Consider the following 22,025-nt stretch of genomic DNA (forward strand, 5'->3'; position numbering starts at 1 on the left):
CTCTGACAAAAAAATCTTAAGAATCTAATCACGTGCCATACTTTAAAAGCTTTCAGAAGATTGACACAGCCTTAAATGGGTTTAATATGGTAACAGTACCATAAGAAAGAAGCATAGAATAAACTAATTAGCAGCCAAACCACATCAGATTTAGTGATAACATTAGTTTATCATTTCAGCACAAATGTGAAAACCAGGCCACCCATTTAAATTAATTTAAATATGTACACCCCTGAAGAATAACAGGAGTTTGTAAATTGTCTGTAATGACTGCTCCACATGCCAATAATAAAATATTTGGAAAAATTATTTCACTTGCCTGTTATTCAGTATAGTTTGTTTTATGGCATTTGGGACTTTGTATTCTGTTGCTTTCCAACTATGATTAAATTACATTTCAACAACAGTACAGTACAAATTATAACCCAACTTTGATGTTTTACTCAGTTTTATAACAGGTGTATCTGCTGTCAAGATCTCTTTATTCAAACACAGCGACAGTGTATAATTTAATGCATGTACTCGAATGACTGATATACACAGCAGTTCAATTTCAATTTCTGTTTTATTATACATTTCTTTCTTTTTTCATGTAGTTTCCACTCTAGTCTTGTTTTCCATTCACATTCTGAGTGAAACACAAAAACAGCAACCAGCATCTAATGATGTGGATCAGTGTTACGAATGTCTCTGCCAACAATAGTCTCATAACCAACACTGTCACCCTAACATTTATTGGGATTCCACTTTAAAATGTTTCTAACATTAACTGGAGTACTCGATTCACATGAAAACTGATAAATATAATTTCACGTTTTTAAATAATGAATTCTGTAGTCAGTTTTAATTCGATACAGGACCAAAACAAGATAGAAATATCTACACAGATTCTTTTTTTTATCCTTCATTGTACAGTATGTGCTTAGTGGACACTTCTGAGTTGTGAAGCCCAGAAGGTCAGAGCAAAGTGCAGTGAGTCTAAATCTAGGCCAAACTGGCTGCCTACTAAGTAAAACAGTACTAAGCCAATAGCCTGTTATAACATCGATCACCCTAAACAGGGCAGAGCTACTAAGCATTCTGTAGTTAGCAGTCAAATATTTCAACAAAATTAGTAAAACAGCTTTAAAGTCTGGATAGTTAACCACAGACTTTTCAGTAAACTAAGCCATATTTGTTAGTTTTCTGTTTCTCAGATCATGTGGTGACAAATCAATGATATTGACACTGCTCTGAAGAATTACGCGAAATTTTGTGCAAACCTCTTCAGTCTGAATTACCATTATGTCGTTGAAATATTTTGAATTCCTTATTCTTTTCATTAAAGTAATTTGTGATCTTATGGGAAATTATTTGGATTATTTTCAGATTACATTCACAAGTAGTAGATTACAAGCATCTAATCTAGACTATTTCATTGCCCATGCTCATATTCAGTTCTAAATTCATTTACAGAAAACATTCTTACCAGTTCAAATGCCTGAAGCTGTCAATGTGTACAAAAGTGCAAGAACAACAAAATCCCAATGTTCGTTTCTGCATGTTTCTAAGGAGAAAAGTCCATTTTGATTGCAGCTATTCCACCAGAGCCATAATGTTTCAGAACTAACATGTGGTAGTGGTAATCCTGTTTCAAAAATGCAACACCTACAATGTGCCATGAAAAAGTAAAACTTTTAAAAACGAATTCAGCTTTTGATAGCTCCCTGCCTCTCATCTGACGATGTGGACAGAAGCAGGTCCATGGATGACTATCTTTCTGGCATTTTGAATATTCAGAAATATGGGTGAGTAGCAGATTTCTCCCCTCTCTCCCCCCACGCCCAAAGCAAAGCAGTTGAAGTCTTTATTTCTAATGGTGCTGATATTATAATTTTACTTGCTCAAATGCTAATAAGCTCACAGTCTTATTTAAGTAGATGTGTTTCAGAACAGTTTAAGGACGTGTCATCTAAAACACATCACCTTTGTGGTCTAGTTCTTTCCTGTTAAAGATGGGTGTCTTCCTCCAGGTTTTCTGCGTCCTCTTTTGCCGACTTATTAACTAAGACATGCCAGCTACCGCCACCATCCACAGCAACCCCGTTTACACTGGGCTTCTTCTCCTGCATCTCCGATTGGCTGTCACTCGCGACGTCCAGGGTTGGGTTGTCGTGGCAACCATTCTCCACAAAATGGAGCTCTTCACCATGTGACTGAGGGAGGTAAAGGCCAAACAATTTATTAATGATAAGTTTCTAACAATTATGCATCTATGGGCTTTTGGAAATAGCAGAACTAGTATGCCCAGCAAAAATGCAGAAAATTTCAAGTCCTTCAGGAAACGAATCACAACCCTTTTATCCTAATTTCTGAATATTTATTTATATTATTGTTATGCTGTCCCTCACCCAAAATATTCTTTATTTTTGTACTTCCTGTGGTTTTGCACTATCAGTTCATTCAAACCCCCGTCTCACACATACAGAGCACAGCATTTTGCTAAACTGATACAGTGTAGGAAATTAAAGAAACAAGGAAACTTAGATTTATGGACATTTCTTTATGTGAGCTATCAATAAAATATTTTGATACTCAGAGATTCTTTATCAAAAATCTGGCCTACCATGTTTTTTAGCTTTGGAAGACGCCTCTGCCAACAGATGTAGATGAGACCGGATACGATGATAACCACACAGACAGACCCAATAATGACCAGCACCACAAAGAGTTTCCCATAGTCACTACGTGTCTGACTAGGTTGGGACTGGCAGCTAGTCACACTGGTGTAGTTCTGGATGCCAATCTGAGACACAAAGAATAGATATTTTACAACAACACTAATTTACAACACACTGAGCGTTTATATTTAGCTACAACCCCACTCTGCAAAGCACTTCACAATAACCAAATTAAAAATTACATTGAACTGAAGCCACTCTATCACAGGAACAACATTTAAATACATTTATATAATATTATCGTGCAAGTATAACCATAGAAAAGCTGGCATAGTTTGCAGTTTTTTAAAAAAAACCTACATGCAAGCAACATAACAGCTTTCTAAACTGTGTTACAATATATTAGTATACTGTACAGTAGTATCTGAAATGTAGCCCTGGCAGTCTAGTATGAAAGGAAATAAAGACTTTGTAAAAGATAACCTTTCTTTTTTGAAAATGTTGTAAAATTACAGCAAACTTGTAGCTGAAACAATGGGACTTATAGTTTTAAATTGCAATGGCAACCAGAAGAATTGAGTTCCCACACCAGAAATTAAAATGACAATCTCCAGAGCTTGCAAAATGACAGAACTTAATTAAGATGTTGTATGTGTATTATGAAGCCGCAAACAAGCCTGGGCAAAAACAGAAGAAATCTAAAAAACTTAGATGTTCTGTTTCTATAACTTTCAACTTTTACAGAACTAATGTTATCATGTGCACAGTAAAGTTGTATAGTACTACTTCATTTCGATGGCAAATTTGATCATTCCCCGTATCTGAAAAGCAAAAATGTGAGCATCGTTTATTTTTAAGAACAGAATATGTACAAATAGTTAAGATGAATCTACTTTCAAACATAGCAAATGGAGGAAAACTCAGTTTTAAATTCTTAAAAAGTTTATTGGTATCTGTCTAATGCACAGATCAGATTGACAGTCACAGAGGCACTGATAAGGAAAATCATTAAGTCTGCTTCTTACTTTTTTAATATATTGATACAGAGTCCTGTCACATTAAAATATGCACCACCACAGTAGTAGAAATGGCCAGGCATCTTAACCATGTACCTGTCTTCTTCCATATCAAGATCTATTGAGAGTATCTTTTTCTCACATATATTTGGCTCAGTTAATTACTTTATATGTGAAGTGTTTTCAGGTTTAGATGAGGTGGTGATTTAAATATAACTCCAAGATCAGGACTGTCCACTGTATTCTTGTAGTGGACCACACTGTGGTTGTGTATGTTGTGTTTTGTTACAGTTGACCTGTTTGTCAGTGGTGCTCATATTAATGAATCAAGGCTTTGAATGTAAATATCTCCTTTTTACCTCATATAAGCTTCTCCTGATTTCTCCAAGCATCGACAGCACTTCTTTTGTTGGAATAACTCCTGCAGAGCACACACACAAAAGAAACTGCAATTCACCGACTTGAAGGAGTGGGAGTGTTTGGTATTATAGCACTATTTCTGAAACCTTCTGGTCTAAAGTAAAACTTACTCCCCATGTTGTGTCTGATAATTAAAAATTGAAAGGTGCAAATCCAGGAAGAAGCATCACAGAATTTGAAAGTTTAATTTAGATCAAGAAAAGGCAAAGCCATTTTTTGCATTGGAGCAAGCAAAACTGAAATTAACCCTAAAGTTAGGGGCCTATAAACTGGGTCATTAAGCTAATATATTTGGCAAATTTATGCATCTGAGACACTTATAACAAATGTTTTAATACTTTGTGTTTGGTGTTGTTGGTAAAATAATCAGAGCATAATTCCTTGCAAAAAACTAAAAAGTACATCAGTACTGCAGCCCATCAGAAGATGTCACTGACACCTAGTGTCACTGTATAATAAAACTATAGTGCTGTCAAGAACTGAAAACTGGAACAAGTCAAATGCTTGTTGTCTGTCTTAAATATCCCTGGTAAAGGCTTTCTATATGTTGAAGTTAAACCAGAATTGGAGTCACAGTCTTATGTAATACTTCTCTGGTTAATTGTTCCCACATTTGGTATTTTTTGGATTATGAAAAATGCCATTTTTGACATTTACATGACAAAATTAAGAGAAAAGCTAACGTAGTCCTGTGTTTCAAATAAAATAACTTTGAGACCAGAGGCAGGCAGTTTAACTGATCCCTTTCTACTCTCTGTGCATGGAGCTTGTGCTCTTTTCAGGGACTGTCTAACAGGCAGTATGGAGGCACAGGTGAAAAGAGCCATAGCTGGCTTTATAACTCCAGATAGGAAACTGGATGATGTGAATCAGGTGGCCTTTAGTTTTCTGCTGTAAGTGGAGCATTTGATTAGGTGGTTTAAACCTTTTTTGCCAGAGCAATTGGCATTTAGATTAAGTGACTTAAGAATGTTTTCCTTATGTCTGGAAAGCTGTGACTCATATTAAAGCTGTCCAGGCTATTTGGTGTATAACCCTTCATAACAGGTTTTACCTTGTTCACTGGCCAGAGTCATCAACAGCTGTTTGTCTTGCCGGTTAGGCTTGGTGAGGGAAATAAACCAGGATCCCTGGGGGCTGTTCATCTTCCTAGAGAAAGCACTTTCCAGCATCTCCAGGAGCCTGTCCCCACTTTCCACCCGGAATGTATCCTGAAAAACACAAAATCCTACAATGGCATCCCAAAAAAAAAAATCGATGAAATTCCAACCTCATGCCGTGAAATAAGCAACATTACATGGAGGAGGGAGAAGGATAGGATGTACACACACAACCCACACACTGAGCCCACTTACTGAACCACATTTATTAATTATTATACCAGCTCAGTAGGTTTACACCCCTGTTTTGTGTAATAATAAGAAAAGAAGACATTGAAAAATGTGTAAAATTTTTGTGTGGATTAAATATCATTGATAGTCTGTCTGTCCCAAAGAGTTTCCTTGTTTGCTAGCTACTGTATGTTCTGTCTATGACTGCTAAACAGTGTAGAGTAACATCGATTGTCCACTTCATGGCCTTTAGTTACTGTACGAAAAAACAGCTACAAAACAGGCTATTTATAAGGCAGTGAAATGTATTGCAGGAGTTCGTTATTCTTTGTACAATTTCAATTCTAAGGTACTCCATGATCACATCAAGTAGACATGGTCTGTCACCGTACATATCAACAAAGTGATTTGAACCACACCAAGAATCCACTTATTTTCTGTGAAGAAAACCAACACAAGTCCTCTCTCCTGATTGCCCAAAGCCAAAATGTTTCCAGAAAATGTTTCCCAAAGTAACCAGTACATGGAAAATCACAAGCAATCAGCATTCACAAGAAAATGCTTCAAGATGCAGTTTTCTCACACATACAGTATTAGTCTTCATGGAATACAGGTATAAGCCAGGTAACATGTTGTGAAATGAACAGGAAAACCATGGAAAAAGTACAAAATTACAAGGGGAAATTGTGACCTTTTCCAAAAGTTCTTTTAGAAAAATCTAAATCAAGTTCCCGTGTGTAACAATTATTGAACAGGTCTCAGAGAGCGCCTATCCACTGGAATTCTCTTTGCACATCCACCTAACTGAGCCATTTTTCTTTTCACACAGCTTTCCATTGGGCCCTCAAATTCACATTGGTTGTCTTGACGACTGAAAAGGTCATGTCAATTATAATAAATGGCTTCACACCGTTTCCATGGAAATATCAAACTCAATGGGAAGGCTGCAGCTTCTGGTGCCTTAAGTTACTCACAGCTATTTAAAATGGTTTAGGACCTTATTTTGCATGCATGTTGTGATTGCGCCAGACATCAGTCACTGGAAGGAAATGCTGGAAAATGTATTTGAACTTTTTTATATTTGAAAAGGAATGCAGAAATTCTGCATCCTATTGGCTAAAGTTATAAGGTGAGACATGATAAATTAGTGACATAGCGACAAACTTTTATCAGCGATGAAATGCTGTAACTGAATAACAATCCCAAACAGTGGGTTAAAATCTAAATATTGATTTCTGAAACTAATATTATGGATTTGTATTTTTCAATTTGCAGAAATTAGTAGTAAGTCTGATCCTGCAAACAATTACAATGTAATTATTTTGGAAACTTTTTAACAGAGTAATGAAAGCTCTACAGGCGAGTAGCTAGTTACTAGATAAAATAAACTCACATATCTGATCTCTGTACTGTAACAGTTTTTCCAATTAAGCAGTATGAAGACACAAATAATCGTCTAAATTGTCTAAACTGTTTTTGACAAGAATCACACTAATATAATACTCTTTTCATACCAAACAAGTAATAAACTAGATTTAAGCAATGTGTGCCACCTAATCTGGAACTACAGAAGATACGTTTAAAGTAATTTTTGATCTCAAGCGTTCTTCTAGAATTCCTATTTTCATATCTTTCTGAAAAATGTACATTTCTTAGAATGTAAATACTTCTGAAGCTTCAAACAAAATGTAGAATGACTTCTGACATTAATTGCCATACTAGATGTGAAAAACTGGAAGAACTTCAGAAAAAAATAACCTTTTTGAAGTAAACACATAGGAGTGTAAATGGTCAGTCTCTCATTCATGCTAATTATTCATTTAAGCTCTATAATGTTCCACATCACAGCATAGTTAGACTAAAAATCATAGCACTTAATTTTCACCTCTGCAATGATGTCACATTGTACCTTGAAGTATGTATTTGGATGTGAAAAAAAGTTAATGCACAGGGCACGATGAAATATATTTAGCAACGTGCTATTTTAGATTTCAGTGTGAGGGAGGAATGGACCCTATGTAAATAAGTTGCGGGTTTTTGCCTCAGGGTAATTTTGTGATTAAACAGGGTAAGAGTCATAAACTATTAAAAAACCTTATTGCAACCCTGACAACAATGCAATTATTAGATTTGTCTCAGGTTATTACAGTAGGTGGGAACCTGATAGGAGACAGCCATCTGAGGGAAAGGTCAGGTCAAAGTTTAAAACCTAGCACATGGCTCTTCCCAAGCTGGAGCAAGCCAAGCCATTCTGAGTGGAGGTGTCAGACTGAAGGGGGTTGTGGAAAGTCCAAGGTGGGTGTGAGAGGAAGGGAGCATGACAGCATATGAGAGAGAAGGAATGGCGAGAAAGAGGTTTCCTTGGGAACCTAGGAAACTTAGGCCAGTGTCTGGATGCGAAACAGACGGAGACTGAAAAAGAAAGAAAAGGCCAACGGGAAAAGAAAGAAATGCATCCAGTAAAGTCACATCTTTTCATCATTGGATTTGGATTACAAGACGTGTGGGCATTTCATTGTGAGACAGCAAGTGGAACAGCCCAAGACGTCTGGACAGCGCTTGAAAGAAGAACAGGGCTTTTGTGTGGTGTTGTTCTGTTTGAGCGAGAAGCAGCACCCTGTGTAAAGACCCACAATAAAAATCTGTTTCAGTTTGTTTAACTCCCGTGTCCCACTGCTCTGCCTACTAAGACCTTGCTTATTAAAACACACCATGTGTTCCACCACCAGGACACCACAGTGTGTGTATACAGCATATACTGTACCTCATGTCACATTTTACATTTTTCTTGGCTGAGCCACAATACTTTGTCTCAAGAAAAAAAAACCACCATCTGCAGAGGTAAAAAGGACAGGGCACATTGAGCCAAGTGACAGATGCACCATTACTTTTTTTCTCAGCTGCTGGAAAGCACCTAAACAGTGACAGCGCATATGAACAATAATAAACAACACTGGGCATTACGATAAGGTCTTAAATGCTGGATGAAACTCATGTTATCGCTCCTGCAATTATGTTATAGCTCTAAATCATTGTGAAAGTGTGAACTTACACAGTCAACGTTTTCCGACATGTTGAGGATGACATAACCTTTCCCGGTAAGATCACTCCAGTCCGTACAAATAACCTGAAACAAAATTTCAAAATAAGTGATTTATTAGACTTTGTAACATTTGTGTCAAATTTAAAAGTATTATTAACATTGCTTACGCTAGTTCACTAGCTAGTTATAACACTGTTTCCTAATAATCCCCTTTTCTTTACAGGGCTTTGAGATTTATAGTTGAACTTTAGTTTACATCATTCTAATATACTGTACATGTTTTTAGTTGACAAAAGGTTTTTTAGAGTATTTGCATAAAAATGGACAGTAAAAAGGAAATTAACACGTGTTTAAAGATGCAAATGATAAAAAAAACTATACTACTTTTTAACTGACAAATGTACATTACATTTTCGGGAAATTGCAACATCATACAGAAAAAAACAATCCAGAAAATTAGTCAGATAACACAAGTTGGAATTTGGTTGTGTGCAGGTGGCCTTTGGATGGTTTCATGGCTCTGGCTCACTATGGCTCTCTCAGGATAAAATGGTTTTTCTATCAAATCTATAAAAAGTAAAAAAGTAAACCCCCAAAATTTCCTTCAAATAGAACATGCTTATATAGGTATTAATCAGGTGGGTAGCTGCGTCAGCATGCGTAGGCTGCAAAGGCACAAGTGATAGGTTTATTCCATGCTGAAAAGAGAGGAAAGAAAACACAATGTTTCGGCGAAGGCTCCAGGGCCGAAACGTTGTCTTTTCTTTCTTCTCTTTTCAGCATGGAATAAACCTATCGCTTGTTCCTAGGTATTAATCATATGCACTTCTTAAGCTTCCACATATTTAAGAATCACATCAGTAGATACTGAATCCTAATGCCTTAGGAGATTTGCCATTTATTGCAGCACAGTTCCAAGATTTTATGTCTTCATCGTCCATGAATTTTCCAATTAAAGTAATAGAATGTGGTTTATTGACCATTCGTGGTTAAAAACAATGTTTTTCATCCTCATTTCGGAGGGACTCCAGTGACAAGCCGTGCTGTGAATGAGGAATACAGATTTATTTACAAAAAAAACTTAAAATATATACTAAAAATAACTCTTGATTGTATTTTAGAAGATTGTAGTAGTTCCAATGAAAACATATCGAAGAGACTGATCAAAGCAAAAATCAGGCAATATTATGCAATAAAGATGCAATAAAGCATTTTGTTATAGTACTAATCAGGAGTCTAAGTTGAACACTGAAGTTTTCTTCACTACATTGAACACTACATTTTCTTCGCCTTTTTGGGGGGAGGTCTAAAATCCTGAATCCTGTTTAAGTGCCCTTTAAATCACTGCCTTTCTCACCATGCGTGGCACTTGTCTTGTTCTTAAGTCATGTTTCATTGGAGCCGGTCAGATATCAAGTCATACCGATACTGCCCTGTAGTTACACCAACTCTCCCCAGGCGTTCACAAACAGCTGCTGGAACTTGCTGCATAGACTGCATGTTGTTTAGGGCGGTGACGACTGAGGAGATTATCCTCAAAGTGACAAAGGCGACATGCTGCTGAAGCTGAAGCTGCTGCCGGCATTCCTTTCAGAAACCGCCATTTGAAGAACATCACACAATCACTCAACTCTCACCCTTGAACAGACTGACTCACTGTCTTCTCCACAAATATTGGTAAAAGGGACTCATTTCACGCTCGTGTGCAATAAATTCTGAACATACTGCTAGGGAAAAGATACAATATATACCATTCCTTTATCGTTTCATCGATGTTCATATCAGTAAATGTCACTACTGTGAGGAATTTGCTCATTTTCTCAATTTTCTTTGAGATCCCGTCTCAAAAATCTTAAGACAGAACTGTAAATCAAAACTGTAAAACTGTGGAATAAAGGGGAACCTGAGCTCTCTGCATCCTTCCCATTTCGAATGAATTTCAGTAGCGGGATATACACAAGGAATACAGATCTCCACACAACAAAACATTCTTAAGGCAAGCGCCACTAATGATAACAGGGGAACTGGTGGCAAACGGGAAAATCAAGGTTCAGTCCCTTGTGGCCATTTAACCTTTATACCACCGAAGATGCATGCTGAGTAGGGGGTTTAAGTGAAGAGCAAAAATCTGTCCAGCTTCCCATGAAATGCCAGTGACATCTTTCTTTAAAATTATTTTTAACCGTGCACAGCTGTGCTATGGGCTGATAGGAATCGTTAAAGGTAATTTGTGTCAGCGGGTCTATTCCATCTAGATGTCAAGCATAATTAAATTGCATTCTGTTCCAGGCAATAGTGCAGGGTTTCCCAAAAGTGGCCCTAGCAACTTAAGTGTTTTCTGCTGCTGGTTCCTGCTGAATTTTCAGTTAATTAAAACAGGGAATATAAAGACCAGGGCTATAAGCCCTGCTACAAACCTTTCTCTTTTTATGCCCCTGAATATTTTCTGCTGAAGTCCACCAAGGACTCTTAGATCATCAAGTGTTTTAAATCATGCTTATATTCATAGATTTTATTGTTTTATTTCTCCCTTTCTTTGTCTTCAATGTCTCACATGGGCATTACAGATGCCCTGTTGTGCTGTATGGGGAAAATAGGTTTTTAATTACAATACCAGCACCAGCTGGATGGTGAGAACATGTAAATGAAATCCAGGCTGAACTGTTTGTAAATGACAAATGACATGCAACTCAGTCATATATGCTATTGCCCATGCAATCTAAAATTTTCCATGTTAAAATGGGAAATGTGGGAATGTGTCACATGATAGCAGTTGTAAATTCAGAAGAAAAGCATTCCGTCACAAAACGTCTATATGCCTCCATATTTCTGCATATTGTTATACCTGCACTGATTCCTGAGACAGAGCCGTTTCCTCATGTTCATTCCCAGCAAAGGACACCGTGGTCTCTTCCTGCATGAAGTGTGGCTCTGTGCTTTCCGTTACAGTACGTGCACCCTGCCATGGACTCAGAGTGAAGCTTGTGGAGGGCACTGCATGTCTGCTAACTGTGCCACTGAGTCTGGTTTCACTGGTCTTCCTCTCAGCTTCTTTGTGCACTGCTGTAACCATGGAAACCTCATCTAGAAAGTCGTCCCCAACAACTGCTGAATAATCTGCAGGAGGGCTCTCAGAAGATGTGCCCAGGTCAGCTTGGGTGGCTGCTGAAGGTGACAGGGCACCAGGATCCATGTGAGCTCTGTGAGTAGCCTCATAAGGAACAGACACAGTGATGTGGGGGTCATGGTTCCATGGATCGAAGACCTCAGTAATGGAGTTGGCCTCTGTCTGAGTGGTCTCAAAGATGGAGCCAGGATCAGTGGACAGGCTGTAGTGGAGTTCCGATTGACTGGAGCTGGACTCGCCTTGAAGGTCCCACAGCTCCTGAGCAGAAGGACCAGAGAGCTGAGGTTCAATCGGTTCAGCTGGCTCCATGGGTGCAAAGGAGGAGTTGAGATCACTTGGTGTCTGGAGTGGCACATTCTGGAAGGAAGATGGGCTATAGCCTAAAAATAAAGAGCATAAAAAAAGTAAAACAAAATGCTGAGAAAATGCTTACTGAGATGATAGTCTCCGTAGATTTTCTTTTACTGGTGTGGGGACACTCTTTATCTCCTGTTTGTTTTTGTTCTTTTAATTGAGCTCTCAGTCTTGTAATTTAGTGATGTATTAATAAAGGTACACATTTATCATAATTTCCAAAACAATGTTACTGGATACAGTTAAAAAGCTGGAACTTCAGAAAGGCTGAAGCTAGCAAGTTATCTGTTACAGTTAAATGCTGAATTAAAGAAATGAGATCTCAACTGCAATACGAAATAGAAGACACGTGATTTCTTAACAATCTGGGCTGGGGAAGACAGGTGTACTACCATTTCCCGCAAAAACAGCTTCTGAACAAGGAGCAATATTGAAGGAAGTGTGTCAGGGAGAATAAGAGCATAATGGCCAACAGACAAATACAGATGCTCTGCACTGCTCTCTTTAATCAAAAATCCTGACATGACCTCTGCCAACAAAATCCTGTTTAGAGACTATAGTGTTAAGTACCAAACCCTAACATTTTTCAAACGCAAGATGTCAGGAGGAGTGAGTCTATAATTCAATCCATCTGGCTTGGAGGTAATCTGCCTTAGAAATATCAGGGCCTGACATACCACTCAGAAGGCCAATGGCAGGGTCTCAAGACAACACATCTAGGTGCACCACATTTCTGGCCACAGCTTGATTAATCTGTGGATTAACAACAACTCCTCTTGCCGGCGGAAACTGGCAAATCATGGTAGTGTCTTTCCATGAGCCAGAAACCATTAATTGCCTTTCTGAGCCACTTACAATTAACAAGCCCTGAATGCCGGTTTAAAATGATAGATCCCCACATTTTTCAGCGCTTTCCACATTGACTTTGGGGTACTTCCACTTGGATATTATTTAAATATGTTGATCTCAGTGGTTTCAGTCTGTTATGCTAAATTGGTTTGAGAAAGCAGACTTTACATTTGGCTTTACCACGGACTTAAAATGGAAGGATCAAAGTGGCACTGCATATATTGATAATCATAGGGATTTAATACTGTATTGTTAAAATGAATAATATTGAAAATGAAAAATAAAAATGTATTATTAAAGACTTTAACCAAATGTTATAATATAGTAGAATCAAAGAAAATTGGCAACTACTGTACTGTGAAAAAAAGATCCATATTTTACACAAACATACACTGCAGCTGCTTAATTACGATGTGTTTCGTGCCTTCAAGGGTATTGTTGTCACAGTTCTTCAACTTAAGGATACAAAAGTCTGTCACAAAGCGGCTATTATTTTAACACAGCATGGCAGCTGTGCCTACCTAGGCATTAATCATCACCATATGGTGACACCTAAAGCCCTAGCACTGATGGGGAAACAAAAGTCCAGGTTGCAGTTGATCAGTCTGGCTTAACAGCACATCACACGGGTGCTTGAGCCTTCTGACATCTGCCAAAGCCATCTCTCTCTGCACACTCCTCCCAGGAGAACTAAATAGCTCTTAATTCCTCCATCCACGCAGAATTGTTCTTTAATTTAAATACAAAAGATTAATTGGCCCTACACCCAAAGAAACAGAGACACTGTCTGAGGATGCCAACACTACATCGCAGGGGTTCAAGAACTACAGATGTTGCTAATCTCCATGGACCATCCGTGTGAACTGCAACGTTTTACACCACAGTCGGGAACGTCTATCTTCTTTCAGAAGGGTGAGAATCTTGTGACAGTAATTGAGCAGGAGGAAAGAGGTCAAATGATGATCATTTCAAATGTACTCCAGAAAGGCTGATTTGAGGTTGTAATACATAGCTTCTGCATAATTTATCAGTATTATATGTTATATACATTTGTAAATAATATGTATAATTATATATTATTATATATTATTAATATGTATAATTATATATTATTTAGAATATCTGTCATTGAACAATTACTACAATAAATTAAATATTTTAAATTGTGCTACCCTCAAACTGTCTATATCACCAAAATAAACATGTTTAAATATTCTGGTGGTGTCAAGAAATGGGCTGTAATTCAAGATATTTAGAATGAAGTGACTAGGTTAGTTCACAATGACTTGCATTGGAATTTCTGATTTTCTATATTGCACACTGCTGTGTAAAAGACATCTTAGTTACACTCATGAGTGACAATATATATGTATTATGAGCATCAACAAATTAAAGCCTCAAAGCCTCCTATTGTGTTTCCTATTGTGTTTTGGTATGATACCAGATTTGACTCTTAATAATACAGCTTGGCTTAGTTGAGAAGAAACTCAGTTTATTATTTAATTTTTACTTCACATCGATTATACTCAATAAGCATTGTCATGATAACGCAAGCCAAACTATCCATGAGCATACAATATGAAGTGCTGTAATAGACAATGCGTCACATTTACCAATCACTTCAAACCGATTCATTTACAGTGTTGCTTGTCATGAGTAACATTTGTTCCCCTCTACATATCTATTTCCATCACTCACATCTCACATTTAAAACACTGCTGCTTACAGTAGTGAAGAGTTGGTCACAAAAGAACTGATATTGCAAAAGTGCCTTTGAAAGCATATCTGTCACGGCCATTTTAATGTAATACAGAATTGTACTCATTTCTTTCATTTCATCTAACACACTGCAAACAATCTGCTACTGGATTTCACTCATTTTTCAATTATTCTGCATTTCATTTTCATGCATTCATTTTTACAATCTCCTTCCTTGCTCATGAATGAATCATTCAGTATTTATCTCTGATGCATGCTTGTTCAGCACTAATGACCAAATGTTATGAATCCATTCTCCCCTCCAGCCCTCTGCCACCCTGAACACTACAAAAAAATGAGTCACGTCAATTCTACATATCAAACTAGGACGATTAGCTTTCCAAAAAAATAAACGTGGCTTTAGTCCAAGTGAGCTGAATTTCAATGTGACCTAAAGAAACCGAAAAGCTCTTCAATTTGTCTTCTCCACCTTAATTTCTGTTTCACATTCCAGGGAGCAGTGCCATCTCTCCTGTTAGAGCTGACTATTCCCTGGTTTGTCAGCAAATTGGTGGCATTTTGACAGCACCTAGCGGATTGCTGTGAATAATCTGTTTGAAAACAATTTCATTTTGGCAAGAGGTTACAAATTCGCTTGGTGTTTCAAACCCACTTTGGTGTTTGGGGGATTTGCATACAGATTTTTTAATTATTTTGTTCTTTATTATGTTAAAACAGAACTATTGTGTAGAAAAGGGGATTCATCAAAATACACTGGGCTCCTTTCATTCCTTAAACGCTGTTTCAGCTGAAAACAAGATTCGTGTGTTTCAGTCATGTTAGACTTGGCTATTGTTTGATTTAATTTTGCTATGGTAGTTCTTTCCAAACTTCTGCTTCGATGCGCTTCCACATTATGCAGAAAGTATGAGTTAATACAATATAATGTGTTTTCATTAGCACTTTTATGCTTCATCTCACATATCCAAATTATTGTGTTCCAAGGGGTAACGGTGAATGGCTCATAAATATGTAAATATGCCTGTCTCAGGAATTACAATCAAGTGCACGACTGCTCACGGACACAAGCAAAACTCTTTGTATCTACCAGTATATATTTCAGGCACAAGCTCTGAAGAACAAGTTTTCACTAGCACAAAAGCTTTTTGAAAGAACCTATCACTGTTTGAGAAGCAATGAAATGGCATACCGTACCTTCCTGGGAATCAGGATCCAAGCTGGTGTTATTCATCTCACCTCCTTCTCCTTCATCCCAGAAGTACTGGGGCTGAGACTCCCTAGGGTCTTCATTCTCCTCACTGGAGAAGCCAGACTCCTGAGAACCAGTGAGGAACCCTGGGATGTTGGAGGCATCTGGGTCGAGAGCAGAGAGGTCAGCCTGCTCTGCTGAATCAAGAGAATCAGTCATCGGGGGGCGGCTGACCGAAGTGGAAAGACCCGGCCTTTTGCTGACCTCCTCACAGGAACCAAGGAGGAGTGACGAACCTTCGAGGAAACAACCGGAAAAAACAAACAAACAAACAATGAAAAGACACATCAGAAATGAAAAGCAAATAAAACAAAGAAATATATTCAGGGATATCTGCGGTCTTGAAGGAAACAAACCACCCTACTGTTCCAAAAGCAATTGATAAAAATGTAAATTAAACAAGGGATACCTGAGGTTCACAAAAAGGAAAATAGTGAAAAAATGACTGCATCAAATTTCCAATACCTGTCACACACAAAATTGACCAGTCAGACGGAAATCTCTGCCCAGTTACTGTGAAATTAACACCTGCTTGAGCACTTCACGTATCTTTTCAAACATGGCCTTTGAGTAAATATCCATGGCACCTGAACTTATAGGAGAAAAAAAATCCATAGGTTTTACATTCAAGTATCCGGAAATGACTCAATACTGCAGTTTAAATGTGAACAAATCATGGCTATCTAAATTAGCTGTATCAATATACTTAATTACTTTTTAAAAAATAATAGAAAAACTAGTCATACGTTTTACAATAGTAGCAAAGATAGTGATAGCAGCGGTAGGAGTAAATGTGACATCAAATTGTTTTTCTTCAAATCCATGATTCTCAAGATGTTTCTGCAAAACAATAAATCAACCTGCTAGCGCACAGTCTTATTTAAACACAGTAAATTCATTTCTTACAAAGGATTAATATTAGCTTATAGAAGCTTATTAGCTTCTGGCTCCACTATAAAACTGAGCAAATTTGGTAATTTTTGGTGATCATATGGTGTATTGACAAAAGAGGCCCCTTTTAAAAACTGGAAACTAAACACTGTTAGTTTGTGTTGGTGAGTTCTGCTACTGAGGGACGACGAGAGTTGAATTCGTTTCTATTGTATAAAAAATACAGTTTTTCACTCTTCTTCCTATACCTTTCACATGCAAATGAAATAATTTGTCACAAACAGTCACTGAAGGTGTAAATTAAAATATGCCATGTTACAGCTGTCATAAAAAGTACACACTCTGGAGTCTTATTCTTTGCTAACTTTATAATTAGTATTTTTATTAATAAACTTAATTTATTAAATTGGATTCCATACTAACTACCCAATTTAGTCCTGGGCCAAATAGCCTCCTGCTGATTGTAATTATTCTAATTGTTCTTATGTTATTTTACAAAGACAATCTCAATGGAGAACCTTGCGCAAGGCCACAACAACAGTATACCACCTGGGATTTGAACCTACAAACTTCCAGTTACAAGTCCAGAGCCCTCACTAACCACCACACCATACTGCTATCTAGCCGCTAGGTATGCCAGTGTTAATGCTACTCACGAATAAGTGCAACAGGGAACAGCAATCTGTTCCAATTTGAAGATTACTCTGTCAGCTGAGCTAGCTACTTGAGCACCATGTGATCAATGGAAGGTGATTTCAGACACAATACTTTCATATACCTGAAATACACAACAAAGATGCTAGACTGAGTTTTCTCTACAACTTTTCTATTTCATCTATAAAATACCTTTTGCAAAATCCAGTGCCACAATATTCTCCATTCGCCATTCCCTTGGAATTCACTAAAACACTAAATAATGTATTTCAAGGATGCAATTACAATACATTCTAAGTTCTCTGTAACCTATACATATTTCATTTAGGCCCTGTTTCCAGAACTTTCTCAATTCTTGAAAAAGTAGTGTAAGTCACTATAGTTGTTTTTTTTTTACTTTTATAGTTTCATATTTATTGTACCTTTTGAACATAAGCCTTTTTTTTTGCTTTTGTGTAATAAATGTAAGAAGTACTCATGTACTGCACAATATGGATGCTTCCCTTCATAAGGAAAAAACTCAAAGCTTTGTTTGCTGTACAATGCTATTTGCAAGTGGCAAGACTTAAAGTTTCCACCAGGCCAGAAGCTCATAGAGTGCACTGAGGCCAAAAGTAGAGACCAGAAGTCATAGAGTACCTACTAGTGAGACTGAAGTCCCAACAAACCATAAAGATTACCACATATTCACACACTCACAGGTTGTGAACCTTTAACTTAGTAAATATTTTTATGAGTTTGATATACTTATTTTTTTATTTTAAAAGGACTGAAAATGACATTTGTAGCTGCCACAAAAGCTAATGCAGACTCTTATCCATGACAATCAAGTTGTCGGTTATAACAGGCTTCCTCTTTGGCCAGGAAGGAATCTCTCTGGGATAGTGTTTTGGCAGAGCAGGAAGCCCTGTGGGGGAAGTGGATAGGGTGACCGCATTAAGCCCAGTTCTGATTAGGCTAGGGTGTCCTAGGGAAATTCCTTCAGGCAGTCACATTTTGTTGGAATAGAGCCTGACTTTTACTCCTACTGACTTTACATCACCTGTAATTGTTACATCACCAGAATCTAGGAAGAAAACAAAATTTAGGAAGAAAAACTGGGCACTTAATTAACTTATATTTGATTTGGACCACAGTTACTCACTGTCCAGTGCCCTTGATATTTAAAGCCTAAATATCAGTTTTGTTTCCTTGATGGCAGAGTTCTTCATCTGAAGGCGACAGAGAACAAAGATATACCATGAAAGCAGAAGACCTATTTAATACTTAAAAATGCATGAGCAACTTCAAACACACTTTGAAAGGTTGCTTTCTCAAACAATTACTTAAGCCTTTGCCTTAATCGAGGAACTTAAAGCCTGGAGTTAAATTTTCACACAGAAATCTGTCAATTGCAATTCTCAGCTGTTGCAAAGTTTGATTATAACAATCACTGTCCCCGATATGACAGGTGCTCTTATGGGCTCATCAGATATTACTAAGATGTCACCAGACATTCTCATAAATAAGTGCCTCAGGTCCCCTCCATGACAAATATGTTGCTAGAATTACAAGAACCTTTAAACTGACATTTTTTGTGTTCTCCTAATCCACTTAAAAGTATTAATAGTAAATCTAAATCATAGAGAAATACTCCCAGTGACTGCTGAAGATGTAATTGGAAAAAATATGGTGAATTTGTATATAAAGAGGGTAAATAAAGGCAGATGGTGCATCATTATCATGTGAGTTTGAGCACAGAGGCAGAGAGTAGATTAAGTTGATGGTTATTGCAGTTCTTGGTACCACAGGAAGAAAGCCTGTAAGTGAAATAAACTCTCAGGGGTGTCCCAAAGTGCTATTTCACATCAGGTCTAAGACAGCATCCAAAGTTTGATTCCCAAAAGTTGACTGCAGTTTACCAGAGTAAACATCAGAAGTCTCCAACCTACAAAATCCCACAGCCATAGATACCATATTTGGTATTTGCAAATTGTAGTGAATGCAAAGTTTTGCACTCGCCCAGCCATTTTGTGGATCATGAATCATAAATAATATTTGAGACTTGCAGCTACAGTAGTTATTATGAGTTGCTAGGATCCAGAAATGAAGAATTGTCTATCATTTATAGTAAACGTTTTCAGACCTTCCTGAAGCCTCTTTTATGATAGTCATTTAGAGCATGAGCTATTTGTTACTGTTGGTAATTAGTGCCTGATTACTGTTTGTAATTAAAACAAAACATTAACCCTTATTCAACATAATGGAACATCATAACTATGCCATTGCCACACTTCACTGTAAAAGCTGACCTGTCACTAGCAGGTTCTAATACTGACTTACAAAGAGCGCTAGTAATTGCGAGTACTGATGTGATGTTCAGTGATAATGTTCAGAATTAGCATCTGATGCATATTAGAATATAAAGACTTTTTTCCAATGACACCAAATGATTTAGCTCAATTAAATCTTTAATCATTTATCGATAATATTTTAAAAGAAGTGGATATCATGAGCGAAACTTTCCTAACAGCAGAAGCTGAACCTGAAATGGTCAACCTCACTAATGACATCTTTACACCTATAAAACAGAAAGCCAGTACTGATCTAATTTTTGTGAAAAATCAAGATGGAGCAGGGAAAAGTGTCAGAGTACTGTTAGGGGACTGTAAACATAACATGGTATTCTTTGAAGTATATTTTGAAACTGTACAGGCAGAACCTAAAAATAAAATAACGATTTATGAAAAGTACAGTATGATGGCATGAGAGTTTATGAGAAGTACAATGAGATAGAGTAGTTATATAAGAACAAAGTAAAAAAAAAATGAGAGGAGCTCATTTTGCGATTGCAGCTTTTTTGTTTGCTTCCAGTGAGGTTCGATGAGATTCTCGGATCATTTTGTTGTGAGAAACGAGATGTTATCAGCATCATCAACATGGCTGGGTAGCTTGGAATCAGTAGCGAATGTTCAAGAACATTTCAAAGGTATGTATCCTTATGGCACCAAAGAGAATTCCCCCTAAAGTGAGCCAAGGCTTAGAAAATCATGGCCCAATTGGTTTATGAAAAACAGGTGTTTAAGATTACCGCATTTTCATCTAGTAGAGAAGCAACTCAAAAGCAAACAATGTTAGGATTTACACTTAAGTGCAGACTTCAATTCAAGATATATGTGAAGCCTTACAATTACCTACTAAGACTTAATTTAGAATGCTGTGTAGAACTGTGTTTACTCTATTACAAAAAAATATTCCTCTGGAATATGTAGAGATAAAAATATCAGATACACTCCTGGGCTTAAAGGAATGTCCTTCACTGACCCTATTTAGTCAGGGACAGAGACTATAAAGGGACCTAATTCAAGCATACAAAATCCTCAAAGGTATTAGTTCTGGACTTCTTAAGAATCAACAGCAAAACAAAAAACAGAGAACAGCTGTAGGGAACTGTGTTTAAAACTGAGAAAACATTTTACACAGGGAACTGTGGGAGTCTGGAAAGAGTGATACTGTACATCCATGTTGATTCTCTAGTTGATTCTCTTATTTATTTTTCAAATAGAGACACAGGTGGCTGAGATCATCACATCACTTAAATACTAGCATCCAAACAGGCTTAGTGGGCCAAATTGCCATCTTTAATTTGTAACCTTAATGTTATCTTATAAGTAATGAACAAATGAAAATTTTACTTTATTAAATACTGAAATGACAGCAACACAGACTGCCTTATGCTATTTACTACTCCTTCTTAAATAATAGCAAAACACTGATCTATGCCCCATAAGACAGTTTGTTTTAAGGGCTGTTAAAATATGCTTAAAATTACACTTTAGTCTTATCTTTATAGCATAGGCTTCTGAACAAAGGGACATTTATGCAAGCCAAATTAATTGAGCTGCAGGTTTAATATGTAGAGTGTTTGACACTGGGGCACATGAGAGCAAGGCAAATAAATACTGCAGTGGGTATGGTAGCCTCTCTTCTAAAACAGGGTCCCCAAAAGGCATACTTTCTGATCTCCTTCATGTCTTTGAAGCAGTCAAGCTGAAAAAGGCAGTACCAGAGAGACCTCTCTCAAAATGGAGCACCTGTCAAAAGAGGTTTTAAAAGCAAAAAAAAAATAGGGTAAAAGCTCATCTTTCCCCTCAAGCCTTTATCAAAACTGAAAAATAAAATCTGATTCCCTGAGGAAAATTGCACCTTCTTACCACTGTCTCATGCTTTTGTAGGTCATTTTCAGGAACGATATTGTTCATGAAAGTGACAGACACACCCAGGTTAACACTAATGCTTTGCATACTGTGAAAAAATTTTGCTTCACAACACAGTTAAATGCCTGTTATTTCTTTCATCATCTCCTCAGATATGTATTATTGATCCAAAAGATTTTTCCTTCTTTGTGGAATTATTCCCGATACAAACTTTTTCAATCTCTAAAAATGAACGGTTGAGATCCTTGATAGGAAAAAAAAAAATATTTTGATTCAATGTGCCTATGATGAGTGTGCCTGAAATCCCTGGCTCATTTCTGTGTTTTCAGAAAACACATTTACATTCACAAATCTCATTAAAATGAATTCAGAACCGTATCCAGATTTACAATCATGACATTGCCCATTTCTTCACCTTATTTCTGTGATTTTTAAGGACACTATATCAAGGGGCTGAATAGATCTTTTCTTTTAAATGCTGTTTCTTTCAGTACAATTAAATAAGGTACAGTGACT

At 37.1% G+C, this 22,025-nt stretch overlaps 1 protein-coding gene across 1 annotated transcript; it reads right to left on the reverse strand.

The window, feature by feature from the left end:
* Positions 1-575: 575 nt before the first annotated feature.
* On the reverse strand, positions 576-16,000 carry podxl2 (podocalyxin-like 2). The gene is made up of 7 exons (XM_088915263.1): positions 15,714-16,000; positions 11,316-11,977; positions 8,480-8,554; positions 5,151-5,307; positions 4,036-4,097; positions 2,606-2,785; positions 576-2,195 (listed from the first exon to the last, which is right to left on the reverse strand). Exons 1-7 carry the CDS (start codon positions 15,925-15,927, stop codon positions 1,989-1,991), a joined length of 1,557 nt encoding a protein of 518 aa, XP_088771389.1. The 5' UTR covers positions 15,928-16,000; the 3' UTR covers positions 576-1,988.
* Positions 16,001-22,025: the final 6,025 nt, after the last annotated feature.

Source organism: Atractosteus spatula, chromosome 5 (genome assembly GCF_055471065.1).
Source record: "Atractosteus spatula isolate fAtrSpa1 chromosome 5, fAtrSpa1.hap1, whole genome shotgun sequence".
NCBI classification, from domain to species: Eukaryota; Metazoa; Chordata; class Actinopteri; order Semionotiformes; family Lepisosteidae; genus Atractosteus; species Atractosteus spatula.